The sequence below is a fragment of the Coloeus monedula genome (genome assembly GCF_965178545.1).
Source record: "Coloeus monedula genome assembly, chromosome: 18".
NCBI lineage: Eukaryota > Metazoa > Chordata > Aves > Passeriformes > Corvidae > Coloeus > Coloeus monedula.
The window spans coordinates 9,449,857-9,470,797 of NC_138798.1; the positions used below are offsets into that span (position 1 = coordinate 9,449,857).

Below are 20,941 nucleotides of genomic sequence, written 5' to 3' on the forward strand. Positions count from 1 at the left end.
TCTTAAGCACTCACGCCCTCTCAGCCGGGCTGTTGTTTCTTTATCATTAAGGGATTAAGGGCAGTTATTGGGACAAGCCAGAGATCAGATGTAAGGTGGCAGAGCCTAGTTGAGACTTCACCCTGAAAGTGCCACCCCCATGTCCTATGAGTTAGGCACCGCCCTGATGAAGTTGCGGAGGGCAGGGCGCTGTCGCCCCGCCCCGGCCAGGGCGGGAGCAAGGTTGGCGGGACGGGCCGGGACGGGCCGGGACAAGACCAGGCGCCGGCAGCCACAGCAGCAGCAGCAGCGACAGGATGGGGCTGGAGCTGTACCTGGACCTGCTCTCGCAGCCCTGCCGGGCGCTCTACATCTTCGCCCGGAGCAACAACATCCCCTTCGAGTTCAAGCGGGTGCAGCTGGCTAAGGGTGAGCGGGGCCAGGGGGCGGCGGGGGGGCCCCTGTGCCCCAGGCGGTCCCAGCCCCTCGGTTAGCGGGTGCCCCGCTGCTCCCCGCGCCGGCACCCGGGGTCCCTTGGCCACTCCCGGGGGAGATGCTTGATGCCAGCCCGCGGGTGGAAGCAAGTGGGTTACTCACCATCCCCATCAGTGCGAGATGCTGAGAGAGGGTGGGGTGGCCCTCCTGCTGCAGAGGGTTTCTGGTGCCTACACAGAAACAATACCTAATTCTTCAATGCAACCCTGTTTTTTAAATACTGATTACAGTGCCTGTGCTCCTCCGCAGCAAACAGGACACTGCAAAGGCGTGTGATTATCTTTGAAATCGGCCCCACCCCAGCAGAAAATGTGTCTCTGAAAAAAGAGATGCTTTTCTAAGAAGTGCTCAGTATGTCCCAGGTCTGAGGCATTCCCGATTTAGATGGGAAACAAAAAGCTGCAGAGATGGGACGTTCACATATGGGCGAGGACAGCTTAGATGTGTGGTTCTTGTTCATTACCTTAACTTAGAAAAAATTTTTGCTCTGGTAAGCAGCAGCAGTTGCTGTAGAGCAACTCTTCTCCTCTTGGCAGGGGTTAACACCCCCTTGGGAGGCTCCTCCTGCACCAGCTTGCTGAGCTGTCCCCATGTGTAGGTAGGGCAGGGCAGGGGTAAGGCTGCCCCTCTGGGGGCTCCATTGGCTCAAGCAGTTTGTGGTCAGGTTATTTTGAGAGGGTTGAGGACCAGCTTGTGAAGGCTGTGGAGCGAGACAGTGCAGCTGCCAGTAATCTGAACACTGAGAAATGAAGAAGGGAGGTGGTTTAGTTGGGTTAAAACCAACCGATAACTGGTAGGAGCCTGTCCAAAGGGTATCGTGTGTTTTCACCAAAGGAGACCCAAAGATCTGTATCTTCTTTCTTTGTAATTGAAGCTGGTAAAAGCTATCCTTCAACCTTTCCAGAAATCTGCTGGATTTGAAATTAATGTATGGGGCATAAAAAGGCCTCAGTAAGTAATGCTTAAAGACAATGAAAGATGAGAAGGCTCCTGGGGCTGGAATTGATAAAGGAATGAAAAAGGCTCCAACTTGAGACAAACCTCAGACATGCTGTGGTTGAGTTTTTGGGTGTTCCCCTGCACACCTTAGCTGTGCGCTGGTTGTACCTTACTGTGGCTTTCCTCCCACTTGTCTCATAGCAAAAATTTTTGCAATTGTTTGTAGCTGGGGGCTGGCTCATCTTGTGTCCTTCCCCTTCTTTCCCAATAAATTAACTGTTGTGGTGAGACACTGGAGCAAAAGAGAGGAGACTGGCAGGCAAGGAATGAGAGCACCAAAGAGAATGGAACAACTGAAATGTAGGTATAGGGGAAGTGAGAGAAAGGAAAGTGAATTAAATCACAGATTCCAATGCTCTGTGCCCCTTGGCAACAGTGCCTGCTTTTGGCCTGTGAATTTAAGATGGGTGATTTGGGTGCATCTCATCCCATTCCTGCAGAGCATGCACCTCCCATGCCATGGGGAACCTCTCCAAGTACCTGCACTGGTACCTGTCACTGCACAGTTTATAAGGTCAAGGTGACAGAACTGATACTCAGAATTGAGGTGGTGGGTTAAATGTGATGCCCCAGAAAAGCTCTTGGGCCCCCAGTAGGGCAGGGGTCAATGAAAGGGGTAGAAAGAGTGAGAATGGATAGGAATCACATGACATTCAAAGGACACCTGAAGACCTGGAATCTGCACACTTCATCTTTTTGAAAGGGGTAGGGGAGATGGGCTGCAAGCCAAGTGACAGGGGAATAGTCACAAATCAGGTTTGCCAGGTACTAGAAAAGCTAAGTTTGCTTCCAGAGCATCTCCTCTGGCACACAGATTCTCAGATGGCTCACATAGCAGGGCATGGCACAGGGTTAGTTACACTTTAGAGAGGCTTGAATAGCCAGGCAGCCACATGTGACCGAAGCGAGTGGCTGGAACAGGCTGTCACTAACAAGTCACATAAAACAAGGCTGCTGGGACCGGTTTCAGACATAAAGGAGTACACTGAGACCTCAGATGAACAAAGCACCTTCTCCTGTCAGATTCACTCTGCCTGCTTTTCAGGGAGGACCTACAAGGTAGCTTAAAAGCAACCTCAAATCCATATTTGCTCTGACAAAAGATACACAAAATGCACAGGAGATAATTGAAAGATCTGTAATGAAGTACCCATGACTTTATATGGAATCACAGGAATTTATTTTCATCTGTGGATTTTAAAAAGCAACTTGAATATAAATTACATTATCTTCCAGAAAAAAAAATTATCTGCTTTCTCACTGTCCTTGTTGTTCATATTTCTGATAGTGAGATCCTTTTCCTCCAAGGTGCTTGCTGCTCCCTCTGGGTTTGTACAGGACAGGTACCTCCAGGCACAAACTTGAAGTGGATAGAGCCCCAAGCTGTCAAGTGCTGTTGGTATGAAAGGACTCCTAACCATCCTGCCCTTGGTGAAGAGGTGGGTCTGGTATGCAGGCAATAAGCAAGTAAGCTGATACCATAGGACTATCCCCCTACTCGCCCTGCAGCACTTATTCATTGGTTGTAAACTTGATACAAAACTCTATTTGTACAATCAAAACCAACTTGAAACTAGATGGCCCCCACAAACTGCTGAGGTGTTTACAAACAGGTCCTGAGTATCCCTGCCAAGTAAAACTTCTCATTTCCCTCCTCAGGGCAGCACAAGACAGAGGAGTTCCAGAAGGTGAATGTCCTGATGAAGGTGCCTGCACTAAGGGATGGTTCTTTCACCTTAGCAGAGAGGTGAGGTTCAAATAAACTCAATCCCCTACTGCAGTATTGTTTATCCCAATGCTTGGATTGCCAGTGTACTGCTGGGACTCCAGTCCAGGCAGTTTTTTGTCTCATTCCTATCCTATGTTCCACTTGTACAAACCTGTGTTTCAAGAAAAGCTATCACATGTAAGCAGCTTGAACAGCATTAATAGTAGAAAAAGCTGCTGCTTGGAGCTCCTCTGCTACTTTGTAAGCGGTGTTTCTGAGCTTAAATACCTGTCCACATGTCCTCCTGCTCTCTGCCTGCAGCTGGAGGCTGTAGGTCAGTGCAGGACATCTGACATAAAGCACCTGCTCCTGGATGGCCAGGCAACGTGAAGCTCAGATTTGGTATAAACTCATTCTGCAGCTTCTATTTGCTCAAAAATGTTGATGGGGTAACTGTGCCAGCAGACCACACCTGTCTCACTGGGCAATTATCTCATATCAGGTAATTGCTGTCCACAAGCAGCTGGTTAAGCCAGCACAAACTCTCTCCTGTGCTATGCCCCGCTAAACTTCTGCCTGACTCCAATCAGGTTTGTGTGTCTGCTTGTCCAGCAGTGCAAAATTGGGGGGGGGAAGAAAGGATGAGGTCCTTTAATCTCAGATGATCAGCTTACCAGTCTGTCTTGCTCTCTGGGCAGCATTGCAATCCTCCTGTATCTCGTCCAGAAATTCAAGACTCCTGATCACTGGTACCCATCTGACCTGCAAAAAAGGGCTAGGGTTGATGAATACCTGTCCTGGCAGCATGCCAACATCCGTGCGAAGGGAAGCAAGTTGTTCTTAACCAAGGTAAAACCATGACATGTCAAAACTTATGAGCTAAGAACTGTAAGTTAAATGGCCTGCCTGCCTGTGTGCAGGGCCTCTCTAAGCAAATGTACAAGCCAGATGACAGATAGGAACAAAACTGACTTGGCTGCTGAAGGGAGCCTAACTGAAGTGCCCTGGATCCTTCATGCTGCAGCCAAAGGTCCAGAGCAAACACATCCTGGGTGAGCAGCTCCCACCAGACACAGCTCAGTGCTGGCTGCTCGGCTCCATGGAAAATACCAACCTCCCTCTGGAAAACAAAACACAGTTGCTGGCAGATGATACAGTCTTCCCTTGAGAGGAGACTCTTGTGGTTGAATTTTCAGATTTCTAGGCAGCAGACAAGGAGAGGCAGGAAGTAATGACTGACATTTAATGTTAACCTGGCAAGGTTGATGAGCAGTTCTGGTTGTTCTAGTGCATGGCTGGTGAGGGAACCTCAGAAGGTGGCAGTGAGAGTGTGATGACTAGATTTGGAAGGAAACACATACACATCTTGTTTCTTCTCCCTGCCAGGTGCTGTTGCCTCTCCTCACAGGCCAGCCACTTCCTCCAGAGAAACTGGAGTTTGCTACTGAGGAGCTGAACGTTGCCCTGAACCAGTTTGAGGAAAAGTTCTTGCAGGACAAGCTCTTCATCGCAGGCAGCGAGATCTCCCTGGCAGACCTTGTAGCACTGGTGGAGCTCATGCAGGTGAGCATCAACCCCAGCACTGCTGGATATGTGAGTCAGGCTGTGGGCAGGCCCGGCCAAGGAGTGGCTGCTGCACCCCCACCGCTGTAATGGCAGATCTTCCGTGGGGTTAAGTCTTGTTCCTTTGTGACTTTGACCACAATTAAGTTTGCCAGGGAAGAACACCTACTTTGATGAAACAGTTCTTTCTATAGAAATATGGACCGAATTCATCAAGAAAGAAAGGTAAATTACAAACTAGACAGGAAAGTACAGATATTTGGAAGAGCTGTGTTGGTGTGCATGGACTTCCGTGTTCTGTGTTAGACCGTTCTTGGGTTAGCCATGGCAGAGCTCTTTGCTGCACGTCCCAAGGGACAGCAGCTGCTGAGGATGTCACCACTTACCTCCTATGACCTAAGAGCCAGAGATGAGCTCCACCTAACCTCATGACTGTCTGCTGCCTTGAGCCAGAAGCATATCCATCTTTCATTTGGTCCCATCCGTGGTAAATGCCATGTTTGCCTCACTCCTGGGTGCTGTGTCTGTCTCTGCAGCCCGTGTGTGCTGGTTACGACCTGTTTGAGGAGAGGCCAAAGTTAATGGAGTGGCGCAAGCGGGTGGAAGAAGCTGTGGGGAAGCAGCTTTTCCAGGAAGCCCACAAAGAGATCATGAACATTAAGAACATGACTGCTGATCAGTTTGCACCTGAGATGATGGAGAATTTCAAGCAGCAGCTCCTAAAGCAGGTCAGCCAGAATTAGAGGGTAATGCTCTAATAAAATGGATTATTTTCTGAAGGCTTTATTGTCGTCTTTCAGCATTTCTTCTAAAAATCATACAGAAACACCATTCCACAAAGTGCACTTCTCTTCATTCACAGCCTTTCTGCAACTTAGAAGGGAAGAAAAATACATCTTAGACTGCCATGAGCTGCTTTTCCCTCTTGTCCACTGCAGCATGGGAACCGTAGCCCTGTAGGCTTTTTTTTCCATGCTCCAGCACCACTGGATCTGTTTCAGGGCTGAGGTGATTCAGTCTGTGTGCAAATAGGGGCAGCAGAGCTGCTCTCCCATCTCTGTTCTGAGTTTTCCAGGCCAGACCAAAGGTTTCCTGAGGGTATGGCAGAACTGGAAAAATCATTGTAGTAGATGGTTTTCCCTTTGCAAAGTGAAAACAGTCTTCTGGAAGATTTTTGCTCTTTAGGACAGAGACAAGCCAGGACCCAGGCCAGGGCTCTGGAAACACCTGGCCACTAGATGCTGCTGCGTCACCTGGGAGAGCAAAGGGACACAGTGCCCAGGTGCAGGGAGCTGTGCTAGTATCCAAGGAATGCCTCCAGCTTTTGGGAAGGACAGAATCAATAAAGCTCACCCAGAGACTCATGCTACACTCTACAAAGGCCATCCTGCACAGTGGAAAAAAACCTGCTTTTCTTGGTCAAGCTGCTGCCAACCACACAGTCCCCTCTCCAAGCTACATCAGTGGTCTGTCCCTTTCCCAGAGTGGTTTGTCAGCTCAGCAGAAACCATTCTGACTGGGCTGTCAGACTGAGCGGTGTGGTGGCTGGCCTAGCACAGGTAGCAGAGGAAGCTATGCTGGCCAGCCCTGATGAACAGAGAGCTCGGTACATGAGCTGAGTAATGTCCCAAACATAGTTAATGCTCCACTGCTCTTCAGTATTGTCAGATCCTCCATAAAGCCAATGGCTGTATTTGCCAGGTGTTGTAGCTCTGTTTGGATTTGGAAGGAAGTGGACATCGAGTCATCCTCCACACCTGTGCAGCACCCTTCATAACCTCTTGCCTCTGTCCCTTTGTGCCCCTCCTGCTTTTCTGTTCTCCTGTCCCTGTGACCTCCCATTTCCAAGTACAGGCCTCCATGAGGAGGGTTCCAGTGTGCAGAATTGTTTGTCTCCCCTCCTTGTTAAGCTGTGGTTGTATCTGGAAGTCTGTCTCTGCTGCTGGTTGCACCATCCACGACGAAAGCTGTGCAGTATGCTGGGTGTAAGATGTCAGTCATCTGAATGCAAGTCAAGTTATTACAGTGCTCAGAAATGGTGAATGTAGCTGCTCAAAGTCTCACACATTCTTTCAGTTGGATCTACTGTTTTTGGGGAATGAGCCAGCTGGCTTTTCTGTTTGTTTCCTGAGTAAACCTGCCCTTTAGTTCAAAAGGCCACATGAACCACGGTTTGCAATGCACATGCCTGCAGGCTGGTCTCTTTACTTTCCATCTTTCCAACCTACAGGAAATCCTCAATGTCAGTGGTGAAAAGGAACATCTGCCCTCAAACTGTCACTTTCAGTGCTGACGCATACAAGGATATTTGTCTTTTTACCTGATTTTTTATTGGTAAATTTGTTGGAAGGGCCTGTTGCATGCCAGTGAGTAAAGTCAATGACAGCAGCTCTCTTCTGGCCCTAAGAGTGCTTGCATGACTGGTGCCTGAGCAGCAATCCCTGACAACGCCATCCTGCTTGTGTTGCCAGCAGTGCTGAGCCTCAAGAGCTGTTTACATTGTACCACCAACCACTTCCTTCCCTCTAACTGCAGCTTTACCACAGTTACCAGCTGGGCTGCTCTACACACCTGCAATTAAAGAGGTACCTTCGCTGCCTCACTACGGCTGTCCAGCCTCGCTGCACTCTGCTGTTGGCACCTTTGTACTTTCCCTGACTTTCATCTTTCCCTTTCTTGTAGAGAGCAAACTTCTACCAGAATCATAAATATTTCCCACCCCTTCTGTTCAAGTATAAGCAGAGCAGAGGAATAATCAAAACCAAGAGTCTATTTTGCAGGGTGCTAATCTTGACAGATCTCAAAATGGACTTAGGAGCAAAGCCTTTTGTGATACACATTTCCCAGCAGAATCTCCAGATAGGGCTGTTCTGCATGCAAACCATTGCACAAGCCGAGGCAAATAAAGTGTCCTTTTAAAACTTTTTTATTTATGATACTTGTATCACAAGAGCTCTGCGTAAGAGTCTTGAGCCAATTTTCTGCTTGTTGGAATGAGGCACAAGTTCCTTAAATGTCACCCATTGTGCACTCCTGCAAGGACAGCTGCCTTCAAAACCAAGCTGCAACTATGTTCAGAGCTGGCTTTTTCATGCTCCTCCACTGCTGTTTCACAAAGCATAAGTACACTTGCCTCACTCCAGCCTGGTCATGGTGGCAAGAAGAGATTTTAAATTGTTTTTCCCATAGTTTCTGCCTGGCATGTATGCACTGACCCAGTGGCATTTTGGGCCCTTCTGTTCCCACTGGACAAAGCACCTCCCTAGAGTAACTCCTTGGATGGCCACAGAGTTAGATAAATCTGCCTTGTTTTTTGCTCTGAATTGTGGAGATAAGGCTGCTCATCCTTGTACTTTGCCTTTTTCTATCCCTCCACCTCCGCATTTTGCTCCTTTGTGTCATTGGATCTTGTTTGGTTACAGTTCCCAAATTGAAAGCCCTAGAAGCTGCCTACCAAAACCCAACAGATTGTGCAAGAGTTTTGCTTGCTTTGGTACAAGGTCTGTTGACTGTCCACTCCCCTTTCACCCTGAAAATGGAGAGGGGTTACACCTGCACTGTCAGCTTAACCAAACATGTTTGATTCAATTTCCTCAATTCTTGCCAGGGCTATTTGGAAATAAGTGAGAACCTGTGATTTCTGGAATAAAATGAAGCTGTAACAAACAAAATAGGAGGAATGTTTAAAAAAACAGAAAAACATCCTGAGACTTTCTCTAAATGATTAAGAAATAAACTACAAAACTTAATGCATTTTTTCTGTCTTGTCCTGTTTCCAAAATGCTGACAGAGGACATAAAGGCAGGAAAAATAGTCTTTGAGGTGATGGAGTCAAATGAAAATACAGTGCTAGAAACACTAGCCTGGAGCCAGGAATAATCAATCAAATGGCCTATAATACAACCAGATAAAAATACCTCTTTGGTTATGTGGGCTGTGCAGTGCAGTCAGCACATTGGAGAAAAACTTAAGGAAGGAACATTTCCAGGAGGCACATGAAAATATCTTTGAAGTTCAGATAGGACTAATGGATCAACCGAACCATGAATAAAGGAGCAAAGTGAACTCACACTGCTAACATTGCTGCACACTGCTGAGATCAACACTCTTCTCGATATATCAGAGTAGGGACACGGAAGCACTTTGAAGCACAAAGACTTCTCAGACTATTACCTGTGCAGAGCCACTTTCATGCTCCTCTTCCCCACTCCCTTAACATTTAAGATTCCTTTGCACTGAAGGAGTTTGAACTCAAGCACCTGCCACAATACTCTATGAGCTGTAATCTCCAGCATATTGGTGCTGGATGCAGGTGCTCTAGAGGGTGAACTGTGCTGCAGGGGAAGTGAAGGGTGTGCACAGCCTCTCTTCCTGTTCTGGCTAAGAAACTGAAACATTCTTACAGTGCTCTTCTAAATCTGAAAGTTCTAAACCCCTGGAAGTGTTCCAGTTTGTAATTTATCTAGTCCACAAGCTCCCAGCTCAGTACCCAAGCCTTTTCACAACCCTTTGCACAAGAAAAAGAGCAACTGATCCTCCAGTTTCCTCTCCCTGAGATTCCCACGGGTCTTTCTAAAGATTTCTGTGTGACATACAAGCTCTCTGGCACAACACTGATAGCAAGATGTCAGCGCAGCTGAGGTGGGTTTGATTGGGGGTGACTTTGCCCTGAGTGGTTCAGCTGGTCTGTCTCCCAGAGTCCCAGAAGTCCCTGTACTCAGCCAGCACATCACCTTCCTGAATCACACAGCTGTGAAAGGCTGTGGGCTCAGTGCAAGGGCTTGAATTGAGTCTAAACTTCTTTAGTTCTCCTCCACTTGCATGAAAATCTGAAGTGACAAATACCAGGGAGAGAGGAAAGTCACTTCGAGTGAGTACGCAGACGTAATGCCCACACAGAAGTCCTCCGCACTTCACTGCCATTCAGATGTCACCTTGCAGCACTTGGCAGAGATTATGTGACCAAAGAATTATGTTCTGGACTGAAAACCATACTGAGGTCTGGCGGTGCATAATTAACACTGGCTTAGAGGACATTGTGCAAAGGCCCAGTCTGCAGCGTAGCACAACCCTGCAGAACTGTGTTACAAAACTCAGCATTTACCTTGTGAGAGTCATAGTGGGATGCTGTGGGTGAGAGTGGCTCCCGAGTCCCTGCGGTTCCAGCCAAGGCTCTGGAGGGGAGTGACAGCCCCCTCTCCCTTACTGCTTAGTTCCAGCCTCTGTTTTGAGGCTGGTCATTGACCGTTACTCGCAGTTTGTCACTACTCACATGTTACCTTCCCTTCCTGAAGGAAAATGAATGGACACGATGGCAGCCAGAGCGGGCCAGAGCCGCCTGACGCTGTGGGAAGGGGACCTCTGTAACCCCTGTCCCAACTCCGGCCGTGCCTCCCCGCCCCTGCCTCGGCCGAGGGGGGCTCTCCTGGGGTCCTCCGGCACTCTGCAGTCCGCGCCCTGAAGGAGAGTGGCGTTCCGCGGTTTCCCTACGGCGCAGACCCCGCTCCCTCCGGCCCCCGCCCCGCAAGGCCGCCGCTGCCGCCCCCCGCCCGGCGCGGCCCGGGGGAGGGAGGGAAGGAGGGAGGGACGGAGGGCGCTCCCGCCCGGCGCGGCTCGGCCCCCGCCGGCCCATGCAGGGCGGCTCCGGGGGCTCGGCGGCAGAGCCGCGGGAGCTCCTCGCAGGGCAGGCCGGGTCGGAATGGGGTTGGAGCTGTACCTGGACCTGCTCTCGCAGCCCTGCCGCTCCATCTACATCTTCGCCCGGAGCAACAACATTCCCTTCGAGTTTAAGCACGTGGAGCTGTTCAAAGGTGGGACGGGCGCGGCCGCCGCCGCGCTGCCCTGAGGCGGCGGGGCCGGGGCGGGCGCAGCCCGGCGGGGCGCGGGCTCAGCCCCTCTCTTGGCTCTTGGCAGACTCGGTGCTGGGGAAGAAGCCGGCGGCGGGGAGCGGCGCGGAGCAGCCCCGCGCAGGTGAGGGCAGAGCAGGGGACGGGAGGGTCCCTGCGCCGGGCACCGGCCCTGCTTGGCCGAGCCTGTCCGCGGGAGGTGGCCCCGCGGGCGGGGAGGGACCGGACGGGCCCCGCGAGCGCTCGGCGCTGTAACGCGATCCCCGGGCGGGGGCCGGGCTGAGCCCGCCGCTGCGGCCCTGGACCTGGCGGGGGTCTGCTCTCACGGCCCCCGGGGGAGCCCCTTCGCCTCCCGGCACAGGAGCAGCACCGCGTCCTTCAGTCCGGTGGGAGGGAAGGACGAGCTCTCAGGGTCACCCGACTGATGCTGAATCCCTGCGCTGCCCAGGGGCACTGAACGCAGTGGTTTGACCGTGCGGCTCCCGTTCCCGGAGCAGTCCCGTAGCTCTGTTGCACCTATTTTTGAGGCTCTCCAAGGAATGTTCCTCTAGCCATTTCAAGCAAATTAGTCACAGTGACAGCCGAGGAGTGCTCTGGGAATGCTGTACGTTGCAGAAACACTCAGCTGTTCAGGCTCGTCCAACTGTATGACTATTGCCCAGTTAAATGTTGCGTTTTCCTAGTAAATTGTTACTTTTGTGCCTAAGGCGAAGCATATTACTTGGAAACCCTTGGCTGGGGAGATGATTAGGCAGGTACATGATTGGCAAATAGAGTGGGATTTTTCCCCTTCTATTTGCATAAAATCTTTTCCACTGCTCTTTTCACCCACCAATAAACCTCCTTCCCTGCACTATGACTTACGCTTAAGATTTCCTCATGTGTGCAGCCTGCCCTGCTTTTTGACTGTGTATACTCTGCTTGTTAAAGTTACACCTCAAAGCCTAGCAATACACACTGTGTGTGTATATATCTATATATCTCCATCCATCCTTGGGGGTCATCAAGAACTAATTACCCCAGATACAACTGATGTTAACCATAACTCAAGCCAGCATCACAGGAATGATAAAGATGGGTCGCCTAATACCACTAAACAAAAAGGCTGGCTCTGCTGGCTGGAAGAGAGGCACAAGCTTAAACTCTGCTAAACTGCAAATACAAATATTAGTCTCTATTTTCATACAATAAACAGTGGATCCTAATGAAGCAGCCTGGAGTTAGTGTTCACACCAAGGCATTTACCAGTTCACAGCTCAGTCACAGAGTCTCAGCACAGGTCTTTTGTGTCTATGTGCAAAGACCCTGTACAAACCAAAGTAAATGATGCCATCCCTGGGCTGTGGTGCACGCTGTCTAACTGACACTGACCTACTGTCCAACCTGCTATAATGACATGTTTGCCCCATCAGGGAACAAATATGCTCAGTATTCCTGCTAGGATTTCTGTATGATGAAAGCTGTCTGAAATCTGATTCAGGCTGCCCTCACCCACTGCTTGCTTCTCATATCCTTTTTTCTTAGTTTCCTGCTGTCCTGGATAATAAACACAGACAGCAGGACAACCAAATAGCTGGGTCTGACAAGGGACTGCTTGTTAGCTGTAAGCATTACTGACTGGCAACTTTCTACTGCATTTTTCCAAAGACCAACTGAACACTACAGATCTCACCAGAGCTGGGTGTGTGATGACCACTGGCCTTTGGAGACCTTCTAAAAGCATAAAACAAAGCACCTTCCCTGAGCAACTCCTTGCATGACAGTAGATTTACAAGTATTTGCCTTGCTGTTTCTGTGATACAATTCGTGGGGGTGAGGCATACAGTACTTTGCCCGCTGGCTTGATTTTTCGACATTTTTATTTTTAGACTCAATTTTCTCAATTATTACGCTTAACTTGCGCTTTTTGTCAGGCTATTATTTTTAAGAAGCCCTACCTAGGGCTTCCTGCCTCTCTTGACAGTGTTGCCTGGTTCTGCTGTGCAGATGGAACCTCTTACCCAGCTAAGGTGGAAGCCATCATCACAGCAGGTAGCCAGAGACTTTTCCTAATGAAATGGAAGATGTGGATTTGAATCCCTTCAAATAGCAGATAAATGTAAACCCTAGTCTCTGATGAAGCTACTTACACTGGAATTTTTAGAAAACCCACTTCTCAAAGAAGAAATACGGTAGAGGCTAGTCAGCTAGAAAGGAGAACAAGTGGTAATGTATGCTCTGCTTGAATTAACTCGTTATATGAAATCGATGTAACAGAAAGCAGTCTGTAATTGTAATGCAGCAACCTGCCTTCTCTGACCCCGTCTCAAACCAGCTGCAAATAAACTTTTTTGTCCAGAGACTGGTTTTATTTCCTGGAGACTATTTCCTACTGCACATTTGTCCAGTAATGTAGACACTGCTGCTGCTTCCTCAATGGGTACAAATAGTTCTTAGAGATGGAGATCACTGTAAGTTAATGATCCTTTTTCTTGTCTTTTTTTGAGCAAAGTGATTTTTGTACAAGACCTCCTGCTGGTCATGCTGATTTGATCAGGATTTGCACCTTATTTGTCATGTCTCCTTCTCAGTAGCACTTAAAACAAGCAAAGCAAACAAATTCCTCACAGCTTTTCTTACTCAGGTGTTCCTGGGCTGTTGTGCAATTCCCTGGCATTTAACTGCTGAGTGGCATGTCCTGTGCCAGCAGTGGGAAACTGAAAGCCTGAAAGCCTGATTAGATAGTCAGCTGTTAATTCCTCCAAGGGACTGTGGAGTTTAAATTCTTACAGAATGGTGTCTCCCTCCTGTGTTTTCCTGTTAGAAGTAGGTTGACATGCAGAGCCAGGAATAACACAGAGTCAGGAGTAGTCCAGTGTCTGAGCTTCCCTGCCCCTAGCGAATGTCCACTCTGTCAGTAAGTTTTGCAAGTATCCTGGTACCTGAGCCAGCAAGAGAACTCCTGTATAGAAATATAAACTGCTCCATGCCATGTGCCCAGCCTGAGCTGACTGCCCTCTGCCATTTCATTACCTTTCGATTGTGAGCTACGACCATATTGGGAAAACCTCACACAGTTCACTGATCATCCAGCTGGCTGCAGGTATTTCATTTATCAGGCACTGGCAGATACACTTCTAACCTCAGACTTGTCTGTTCGTGTTCTTAGGGCCATCAAATAGTGAAGGTGCTGGCAAAGTGAGCCTCTTGAAGAAAGTACCAGCACTGAAGGATGGAGACTTCACCCTTGCAGAATGGTAAGAACTCAGTCCTTAGACTTCCTTGTGTAACAGCAATCTGTGCTGCATTCAGAAGACGTCATTCCTGTGGAATATTTAAGGATCACAGAATATATGAACATGCTGGTTATTTTTAATAGTATAACCTCATTTGATCTCTTTCCACTTTCTGTTTGAATTATCTTTCAGAATGTAAACAACTCAACTGACTTAGCTGCTTCATCTCATCCTGAATGCACTTACCTCAAAATGGGATTATAAACATTTCTGGGAGATGTTGAAAGCTTATAAAAATCCTTTCAACCCTAGGAAAGGAAATCCCTTTTACTCTAGGAAAGAATTCTGTTTATCTGAATTAGTGTCTTGGGGTGACTGTACAATTAGTCATAAAGGCTGAGTGAACATCTACACAGATAAAATTTAGGCTTTACATTAAAAGATTAATATGGAGACTGGTTAATGATGTCATAATATTGAAACAATTGAACTATAGTAGTATCAGGTAAGGGTGTCTGCATTTTCTTCCATTTTGTCAGCACATTTTCTGTGGCATCTTTTTTTTGTAGTAATAGCCTAAGTATTGTTGCAGATGACTAAGATATTTTTCCCTCTGACTTCTGCCAGTTAGTGAAAGTATAAATATCTGGACAAACACAAAAAAGATTCTGTAGGGTTTCCTTGCTGAGATTTCCACTGACTTCAGTGGAAGCTGCATGCTGGAGACAGACCTGATGAAAAGGCAGCATAACCTATCAGAGAGTTTCATTTAGTACACAAGCACGGAAACAGCACAGGTCTCAGAGAGATGGGTCAGAACAGTCAAGGAGCAAGTGGAGTTACCATCACTGATAGATGATCATGGAGGTTTATTGTTTGTTTACCCCAGTACTGTCCAGCAGCATGATGGTGGACGGGAACAGTTCTGTGATTTTCCTGCAGGTTAAAGTTTTCATGGAAGCTAAGGTGACTAAGGGCCACTGATGTCAACATGAATTAGATGCCTTTATAAGGTCCCTAGACTCCACTGGAAATCCTGATCTGAATGCTTTTTAGTGGCAGCAGCAAGCTGAGAAGAGGCAGGAAAGGGAGCTTAGGCAAAAGTATTCTGCATCATAATTGCCTGCCCCCTTTCTTGTCTCCTGTTGATGCATGAGCAGCACTGCCATTCTGCTGTATCTGAGTCGAAAGTACAACACTCCCGACCACTGGTACCCCTCAGACATACAAAAACGGGCCCGGGTAGATGAGTACCTCTCCTGGCACCATGCTAACATCCGGGCTAATGCTCCTAAGACCATGTGGATCAAGGTAAGGAGACAATGTAAAAATGTGAGTAAAGTAATGTTTTCCTGTGAGAATACTGAGCATTTTAAAAGCCCCAATTCAGAGACCGTTTGTCATGCTGAAACAACAAACGTGGGCCATTCCTAGCTGAAAGGAGCTGTGGGCGAGGGAGCTGTTCCAAACTGATCAACGTCAGGATTTGGCAAAAGCAGCGTTGGCCATTTCAGTTTTTTCCCTTAAAGAAGGTCTGGCACAGAAGATCTCAAACCCAACAGACTTCCACTGCCTGGATTTGTGAGCCAATATGTAACAGTATTGCTTCCAAGGGCCTCTCCTCCACTGCACAGCTGTGCAGAGTATGCACATAGGCAAAGTCTGGCTTTGGTGATCATGTGTTTTATTGCTGGAAGCAGAAAGACTTGCATTCTTCATACAAGTCCCTGCAGCCACATTAGTGTGGAAATCCAGAAGGAGCCTTCTGATTCTAGCACACTTATGTGCTTCTCTGAAATAGGCTCAGGGACAGAGAGGAGAGACACTGAGAGGCAGATTTTCTTTACTCAGTGTAGTCAGGTCAATTAACATTTAAGCAAAATTAACTGATTAACCCTGAGCCAGAAAATCATTTAGTATTAGATGATATTTTGCTGGACACCTATTTCCAGCCAACTCACCAGACAGTTAATGCAACTATCCTTAGAGAGACCTAGGTGCAAATATAGTCCTGCAAGGACAACTGTGGTACGGAATTTCAGATGAAATCAGGGTTGCTAGTAAACAGGTAAGAACTTCATTCCTTCATTGTAAAATTTGCCCTTCTTTGTGCCTAACAAAGCGTATCAGGACTCATTCATCTTCTTGAATTTATTGGTATTTGATTTTTTGGCTATAGAGTGCAGAGAAGCAATTCAAATATGAGTCAGATTCATACAAGAAGCAGTTTCTTCCAGCCTCTGCAGGCTGTCAGTGCAGTGCTCCAAGGGAAGGAAATCCAGCTAATTGCTGCTGCTGATGATTAGATAACCCAGATGCAGAAAAGGTCCTCAGAATAACTGTAAATATGGAAACATATAAAGCCACCACGTAAGAGAAGCATACTAGTTAGAAATGGGAGAAGACAGACTGCCCTGAGATAAGGAAAAGGAAGAAGATGCTGTTTCAACTGATTTTACCCAAAAATCCCGTCATGCATAATTGGAATCACTTAGGAATACAACTGGCCATGAATTTTCTGATGAAATAGATTCCACATGTGTTTGGCCAAAATCCTGGCTTGGATTAAGCAATCCCAACTTGAACTGTTGAATATACTAGCAGTAAGTAGAAATTCAGTCCACTTGCACTGACTGAAATTTGTATCTCTAATTCTGATTTTCTAAATAAACTATACTTCTTTAGCTGTGGAAGGTAAAGGCAGCATGGCCGTGAAACACTGCAGGCTCCAGTGGTGCATACACCTCTGTCACTGGTGAAAAATGTTGTGGAAAGGCAACTACCCCCAGTGCCAGCAAGTTTGTGTAGACACAAGGACTGCAGTTATGTGATTGCTCTGGAAAAATTTCTAGTGGTTTAAAGAATGATGCCTGGCAGGCCACAGAAAGGGTCATGTAAAAATGATGTTGGCCACTGCCAGCCTTGCTGGCTGCTGTCACACGGAGGAAGCCATTTCTGTCTCTCCAGCCAGTGTTGATGCGTTCTAGTCCTTCCGATGCTCCTGCCACAGCCACCACCATTCCTCCTCTCCATCACTGTGGTACAGGCAGCTGCCTTCAGCACCCAGTTCCACAGCAGGGTGGCTGGCAGGTGGGCAGCTGCCGGTGAAACAGAGGATGTAGCAGGGGTGACTGTGGCAGAGATTTGTCTTCCCTGGAGCTGTTGCCCATTTTTCTTTTGTATCCCAACAGGGTGGAGTGGGAGGGCACAGCTGCCAGGCACAAAATAAGATGAGGATCCTTGATTTTGTTCCACATATTGCTGCTGATTAGCTGGAGGCCACTACCGTGGCAGGTCAGCTGCTTAGGACTGCTTGTGTGCTCTCTGTCCAGGAGCTCCTTGGAGCTGCTGCAGTCCATGAAGCTGTGCCATCCCCTTGTGCAGCTTTATTGCAGGTCACTGACAATCATGGGGTATAACTTAAGTTACGACTACCAGAGAAGATGGTCATCTGTTCTGTTATGTCCCTTCTCTCCTCAGGTGTTGATTCCCCTCTTCACAGGGCAGCCACTGCCTTCTGAGAAGCTCCAGGAGGTTATGGAGGGGCTGTCCACTTCCCTGAAGCAATTTGAGGAGCGGTTTCTGCAGGACAAAGCTTTTATCATTGGGAATGAGATCTCCCTGGCAGATCTTGTGGCCATTGTGGAACTGATGCAAGTGAGTGCTGGAGCATGCTAAGGAATGTCAGCACAAGGGAAAACAGATGCTTCTGGGCAGGGAGGGTGCAGCATGTGGTAACACTTCACTAGAAGGAGAAGTGAGAGCATATCTCAGCAGAACTGGCCTAAGACAATGGGGAGAGTGGGAGTGGGTTCAGAACAGCAGTGAAAATAAAAAAAAAAAAGCTAGCTGCAACAGATCTCTTTTGTTTCTCATCTCTAGCAATACCTCTTCTTCATTTTTTATAATGACTTTTATTTTTAACCTCCAGAGAAGGAGGTAGTATATGTAAGTGAGAAGCAATAGCAGACAGGTCTGATGAAATGAGAAAACCGTATAGGAATATTTCTATCATTCAAGAATATGGTACTTGCCCATGCTGTGTCTGGAAGATGAAAGAATTTATCTCAGACACAGGTAATCAAATTAAGTCTGTGACAAACTGATTGTTCTCTGCCAGCCCACCAGGGCCTGGATCCTGCAGCCCAGCAGTGATTTCTTTCTCCCGGTTCAGTGTCCAAGGGACTGAAAAACAGCTGTTCTGCTTCTCTACATTGTGTTCCAGAGAGTGGCACAGGCAGAAAGTAGAAGGGGGTAGATTATGTCAGTTAGGACACTGGTTCAGTTAAACACTTAACATTTTGTGCTGGGTGTTGCTGTGTAATGCAGCACTCTGTACTGCACACTGGGCAGTGGTCCCTGGAACTGCCAGCCCACCACATCTTCAGTGTTGTGGCTGAAAATCACTCACTGAACGTGGTCATCTATGCTGCACTTCATAGCTATTCCAGGAATTGACTTGTAAATGCTCTTTAAAATACAGGTTAGCTTTTGTGTCCCTCAGACAGGTACACCCAAGCAGAGGAGATTTCCCTCCTTTCTACTGCTCCTGTATGAGCACTTCCTCTTTACCTGTACCTGCAAGTACACTTTTAGTGCCTGTTGTCTCAGTTAAGAAGTGACTGCCCCAAGCCTCACTGTTGCTCTCTTCCCTTTCTGCAGCCTGTTGGAGTTGGTTGTGACATCTTTGAAGACAGACCCAGGCTGAGGGAGTGGCGCAGGCGGGTGGAGGATGCGGTGGGGAAAGAGCTTTTTTTCCAAGCCCATGAGATGATCCTCAATATCAAAGAACTGAGCAATATTCAAATCGATCCACAGCTGAAAGAGCAACTGGCACCTGTGTTGATGAAGATGTTGAAATGAATTAACCTATTTTAGCATTTTTCCTGCCTTTTTTTTTTCCTTTTTAACTTCTCTGACATCCATTTCTACATGTAACTGGAAAGAGCACTGTAATTCCAACACAGAAATTGCAGAATGTTTCCCCCCGGCCAGGTCTTTCTTGTATCCTTGGGGGTGGAAGCTGGGAAAAGTTTAAGACCTAAAACATTAAATTTATACAGAAGGCTGAGGCCCTACAGGTCACTTAACGTGCATCTGGATTTTATTTCAGTGTCAGTCTTCTCAGAGATGGTAGAGACAAGAACAGTATTGCCTGACAGAATTCAAGCCAGCCTATAAACTGGGAACATTAAAGAACTGAATAGGATGAGGGTCATAGTTTTCATGAGATTTTAACATTTGTACTGCAAAGTGTGTCTGATTCTCATCTTCCCAGCATGTGTCTGCACAGATGAGCACAAAACTACTTCACAAAAGTGAAAAAAAGAAATTTTAAAAGTTTTATTGTTGAGACATCCTGCTTGGCTGTCCATGTACATTCCACACTTCCATTTGCCTTGAAGTTCCTTTGAGAAATTTCTTTGTATTCATCTACAACTGTGAATCTTTATAATTCTTCAGTTTAACCACTGCTTTTGATTTCTGAAACCCTGGGTTCTGTTGGTGCTCTGACTACCAGTACATGTGTGGCAGCAGCTGTTCTTGGAGATTTGTGCTGCTGCTGGCCACAGCCTTGGAATAATTGCCTACCTAAATACTGTGCTGATATTATATAGGGAGTACCCTGAAAGAATACATTCACAGTGTTTTCTTGAAAGAGAATATAACAGCACACAAATTGGGATTTTTTCTATGGTAATACTGTAATAGCAATCCATATTTCTCCAAGAAAATGCAGGGAGGGAATAAATGCAGACATACTCTTCTGAGACTGTTTTGGATGGAAGTTCACCAAGTAAGTCACCCTGCACAGCTGAAGTAATAAGAGAGATTTTGTGGCATTGAGCAACACATGCATCACAATAAAAGGGCAAAGAGTTGTTTTGGAGCTTTTGGGCTCTTCTCTTGGCTGTTTGTTTCTGCACAGTTATAGCTCAAATAGAAAATCCTTTTGTATTGCAGCACAATTTATGAGGTAAAACTGAGCAAATCCAACCATTTCCAGTTTTTTCAGTTGAAAATAACAAATTGTAAAAGATGCAGAAACTGGCAGAATATATCTGTATATTTCCATTCATGAGTAGTTGTTGTCCTTACCCTAAAATCCTTGCCAAAAAACTCTTCATGTAAAGACTAAAACAAAATGAGTAATGGAATTCAGGAATTGCTTCTCTCACTAATCAAATAACTGCCTTCCTCCCCTCCTCCCCCCCCCCGTTACTACCAGGTCGTGGGTAGTGACAATTTTTGCTGGCAAGTTCTAAAAAAACCTTTTGTTTTCTAACGGTGTTTTTCACCAAGGTTTCAGTTCTAGATACTACTCTATCCTAGAAATCCTTCCCCAGCCTTATTCCTGGCTGGTTTTTGCACATGACTCTTTGTGCCACTATTGTCTTCATTAGCAGCAGTGAAGGCCAAGCAATTCCCTAAGCAAAGAAATGAGCAATTTCATCAGTTTTCATTAGCATTGTCTAAACTGTAGAAAACCAAGGTGTCACATTACACAAGGCAAATTTTCCTAACAGTTTTGTGGCTTAAATGATGACCTTTGAATCTAGCTGGTTCATAACCCTTTGCTGTAAATGAGATCGTGGAACCTCACTAGACAGTAACTCAGCTTCTGAGAAGCCTCTGATCGCTAGACACCTCTGATCTGTAGATTACACCTTCCCTATGAGTCAGCCTGCCAGGATCACTTTCATCAACTTGGGAGCTCAAAGTCCTGATTGCTCAAAGTCCTTGTAATTAATACACACATTGGATAAAGCGGTAAACCTCTCTGGTTGCTTTTTAATACCTTGTAGTGTTGGTTGTTCTGAGAAAGTACTGCACTTCCGTTCTCAACCCTCCCTGCACAGAGGTGTCTATTGTAGTGACCTGAAATGTTTTTCCATTGGCCCTAAGGGCCATCACAAAACTCATTTCACCCATCCGTTAGTGAAAGAGTTTTGGTCTCACAGCCTCTAATGCATATCCCAGCAATGCCCATGGTGAATCCCAAAGACCCGGCAGCCAGCTGCTGCAGCTGTGGCGAAGCAGAGTAAGCCGCGACCCGCGCCTGGGCTTGGCACGGGGCGAAGGGCACTCACTACCAGGGCAGGACGCGCACCGCGCTGCTGCGGGCGGTCCAGGGG

General features: G+C 47.2%; 2 protein-coding genes and 1 long non-coding RNA gene across 5 annotated transcripts; 2 read left to right on the forward strand and 1 right to left on the reverse strand.

Annotated features, from left to right (window-relative positions):
- Nucleotides 1–233: 233 nt before the first annotated feature.
- LOC309579807 (glutathione S-transferase theta-1-like) lies at nucleotides 234–5,523 on the forward strand. The gene is made up of 5 exons (XM_082293299.1): nucleotides 234–408; nucleotides 3,133–3,220; nucleotides 3,880–4,030; nucleotides 4,568–4,744; nucleotides 5,281–5,523. Exons 1-5 carry the CDS (start codon nucleotides 297–299, stop codon nucleotides 5,485–5,487), a joined length of 735 nt encoding a protein of 244 aa, XP_082149425.1. The 5' UTR covers nucleotides 234–296; the 3' UTR covers nucleotides 5,488–5,523.
- Nucleotides 2,735–10,593, reverse strand: LOC309579808. Of its 2 annotated transcripts, none has more exons than XR_014226923.1 (4): nucleotides 10,461–10,593; nucleotides 5,131–5,301; nucleotides 3,856–3,943; nucleotides 2,735–2,866 (listed from the first exon to the last, which is right to left on the reverse strand). It is a non-coding gene; the product is annotated as an uncharacterized lncRNA (long non-coding RNA). The 2 variants fall into 2 exon arrangements; XR_014226924.1 differs by lacking the exon at nucleotides 10,461–10,593 and adding an exon at nucleotides 5,432–5,527.
- On the forward strand, nucleotides 10,362–19,717 carry LOC309579806 (glutathione S-transferase theta-1). Of its 2 annotated transcripts, XM_082293298.1 has the most exons (6): nucleotides 10,362–10,554; nucleotides 10,658–10,714; nucleotides 13,739–13,826; nucleotides 14,966–15,116; nucleotides 17,286–17,462; nucleotides 18,468–19,717. In XM_082293298.1, the coding sequence occupies exons 1-6, from the start codon at nucleotides 10,443–10,445 to the stop codon at nucleotides 18,666–18,668; spliced, it is 786 nt and encodes a 261-aa protein (XP_082149424.1). In that variant the 5' UTR covers nucleotides 10,362–10,442; the 3' UTR covers nucleotides 18,669–19,717. The 2 variants fall into 2 exon arrangements, with proteins under 2 accessions (XP_082149424.1, XP_082149423.1); XM_082293297.1 differs by having other exon boundaries at nucleotides 10,362–10,714.
- The last annotated feature ends 1,224 nt before the right edge of the window (nucleotides 19,718–20,941 follow it).

Bases quoted from the DNA above. Each gene is read 5' to 3' on its own strand.
- LOC309579807 (XM_082293299.1), top strand. From the start codon at position 297: ATGGGGCTGGAGCTGTACCTGGACCTGCTCTCGCAGCCCTGCCGGGCG. The intron at 3,221-3,879 runs GTGAGGTTCAAA...CTCTCTGGGCAG, and splicing joins TCTTTCACCTTAGCAGAGAG to CATTGCAATCCTCCTGTATC. The intron at 4,031-4,567 runs GTAAAACCATGA...TCTCCCTGCCAG, and splicing joins GCAAGTTGTTCTTAACCAAG to GTGCTGTTGCCTCTCCTCAC.
- LOC309579806 (XM_082293297.1), top strand. From the start codon at position 10,375: ATGCAGGGCGGCTCCGGGGGCTCGGCGGCAGAGCCGCGGGAGCTCCTC. The intron at 10,715-13,738 runs GTGAGGGCAGAG...TCGTGTTCTTAG, and splicing joins CGCGGAGCAGCCCCGCGCAG to GGCCATCAAATAGTGAAGGT. The intron at 13,827-14,965 runs GTAAGAACTCAG...ATGCATGAGCAG, and splicing joins GACTTCACCCTTGCAGAATG to CACTGCCATTCTGCTGTATC.